Below are 2412 nucleotides of genomic sequence, written 5' to 3' on the forward strand. Positions count from 1 at the left end.
GATCAGAGGTCCCAAATCCTGGGTACCCGCGAAATTTATTCCAGACTATCGATTCTATCTCTGTTATTTTCCCTATCTTAAATAGACAAACAAACTGATTCAGCAAAATACAGAAAAACATGACAATCGTTATGGAATGGATTCCCAGCTCTCAATTTCGTCTACCAAGAGACAGCCAGCGGAAAGAGGAACTGCCCTGTTGGCTTCTATATCAGCATCTTTATTATTTTCTCTCAAGACATGGAGGAAAGTTGTAGTCCGGAAAGATTTCATCAATGTTCTGATTCTTGAAATGATTCTTGCTAGACTGATGTCTACAAGAGAGGAATCCTCTACTAAGACTTTGATGATGGTTTGAGAGTCTCCTATAATGCTGACTTCTGAGAGATCCATAGCCTTTGCTTGCTTAAGGCCTTGCAGAAGTGCCAAGGATTCAGCTTGCATGTTGGTTGACTGCCCTAATCCCCAAGAAAACTTTGCCACTGTTAAGCCCTCTTTATTTTTTATTATTCCTCTTGCCCCAGCCAATCCAAGATTGCCTTTCGCTGCACCATCGAAGAACAAAGAAAATCTGGATTGCCTGAGAAGAAAATCCGACAGTTCGTTCTCCTTCCCCCTGAATTGTCATTCTTTTGTGACCTCGTGGTGCCTAATTTCGCCTGAGAAATGGAGACCCATCGAAGCGCCCCAATCTAGGTCATGCTGACTCAGATTCAGCTCTGGCAGATAATCCCTAAGACTCTCTTTCCAAAGGCATTTTGTTTTAATGATAACAATATGTGAGTTGAGACTTTCATCCCTGAAGACTCTTCTGTTGCGCTCGAGCCAGATTTGCCAGTAAGCGAATTTCGGCAGGGAGAGCCATGCTGCTCTGAATCTTTCGTTTTTGGGGAGAGTTTTAGGATAGTAGTTCCGCCAATTTGCAAAGAGATCAGGTATAGTCATTGGTAGAGTGAATTCAGGTTTCCAGAAACTCAGAAGTCCTTGCCAGATTTCTCTTGAATATTTACAATCCAGCATGATATGCTGAGTGTTCTCCTCATTGCCACAACATAATTGGCAGCGGGAGGGGCCTTGAACGCCTTTCTTCTGTAGTTTGTCAGCTGTTAATATCGCTTTGTGGCATAATAGCCAGCAAAAGGAGTCGACTTTGGGCATGGATTTAGTGTTCCAGATCCCGTTCCATACAGCTGGATTAGGGGGAACATGAGGTCGATCCTGCAGACTCTTGTAGCCTTGCGCCACTGTGTACAGCCCTGGGGCGGCTCCCCATCCTCAAGCGTCCTTCTTACCCACGCACAGAGGCGCCATCCTGTTTAGCAATGCAAGGAGTTGATCGCGAGCTTGAGACAGCTCAGGAGGGATGGGTGGGAGTCTCCAGCGCAGCCATGATTTGCCTTCCCACTGCGAGATGTCCCAAAGTGTGTTGCAGCCTACGTTGTCCAACCACAAGCGCAGCGATTGAAGAGAAATATGAGACGATAAGGGTGGATGCATCATAATTCTATCTTCCCATATCTTGCAATCTTTACCGTTTCCTGGAATCCAGTATGCTCTGTCTCTGATTAAAGGGACTGCTTTTTGGCAAAGTTTGATCAACTGCGAGCCTGTGGTGGGTAGAGGGGCGTCCAAGCATCTCTTTCTCTTTCCCCTGAAGTATTTCCTCCAAAGAGCTCTTTGCGCCCAGCTTGGATGTGATCCAATGACTCTCCAAAAGATCTTGGCACCCATGGCTATGTTTTGGAGGCTGAGATCCTTGAAGTTAATGCCTCCTTCGCTCTGAGGCTTGCAAATTTTCTCCCAACTTACCAATGGGATTTTCCTGTCATTTTGATTGCCCCCTTTCCAAAAGAACTTGCGAATGAAGGCTTCCATTTTTTTTATGATGCCTAAAGGGGCTAGGATTACAGAGAATTGAAAAATGGGTAGGCTACAGAGAACAGATTTGATGAGGACAGTTTTTCCAGCGAGATTTAGCCATGAAAACCCCCAAGCTTGGATTTTGGCCTTAAATTTATCCAACAGAGGGACCCAATCTCTGCTGTAAGCCAATTTACGAAAGATGGGGAGGCCCAAATATGTAAAGGAGGACCAGTTGAGGGAAGCAGTAAAGCCCAGAATTCTTGAAATGATTGTAAGGGTGGAAGTCGAAATATTCCAACAAAAGATTTTACACTTACCCCTGTTTAAGCTGCTGCCTGTAGCTTCACTGTAGTCGTCCAGGACCTCCTTGAAACTTGAAGCAGATCTGGCGGAGGCAGCCCCTAATAAGAGGGTATCATCCGCGAATAGGGTGTGATTGACATTTTTAACACCTCTTGCTATATTGAGTCCCAGGATCTCTTGGTCAACCAGTTTCTGATCCAGGTAGAAACTCAGGACAGAAACATGAAGAACAAAGAGGAGCGGAGA

At 45.2% G+C, this 2412-nt stretch overlaps 1 protein-coding gene across 1 annotated transcript; it reads right to left on the minus strand.

The window, feature by feature from the left end:
* Nucleotides 1–624: 624 nt before the first annotated feature.
* LOC149140594 (uncharacterized) lies at nucleotides 625–1158 on the minus strand. The gene has a single exon (XM_089451014.1). It carries the CDS (start codon nucleotides 1156–1158, stop codon nucleotides 625–627), a length of 534 nt encoding a protein of 177 aa, XP_089307140.1.
* Nucleotides 1159–2412: the final 1254 nt, after the last annotated feature.

Source organism: Pinus tabuliformis, chromosome X (genome assembly GCF_031772625.1).
Source record: "Pinus tabuliformis cultivar Carrire ecotype Pingquan chromosome X, CPIR1, whole genome shotgun sequence".
In the NCBI taxonomy this organism is placed as follows: Eukaryota; Viridiplantae; Streptophyta; class Pinopsida; order Pinales; family Pinaceae; genus Pinus; species Pinus tabuliformis.

What these genes read in the sequence shown, in the direction of transcription:
- LOC149140594 (XM_089451014.1), bottom strand. Translation starts at nt 1,158, where the DNA reads ATGCCCAAAGTCGACTCCTTTTGCTGGCTATTATGCCACAAAGCGATA.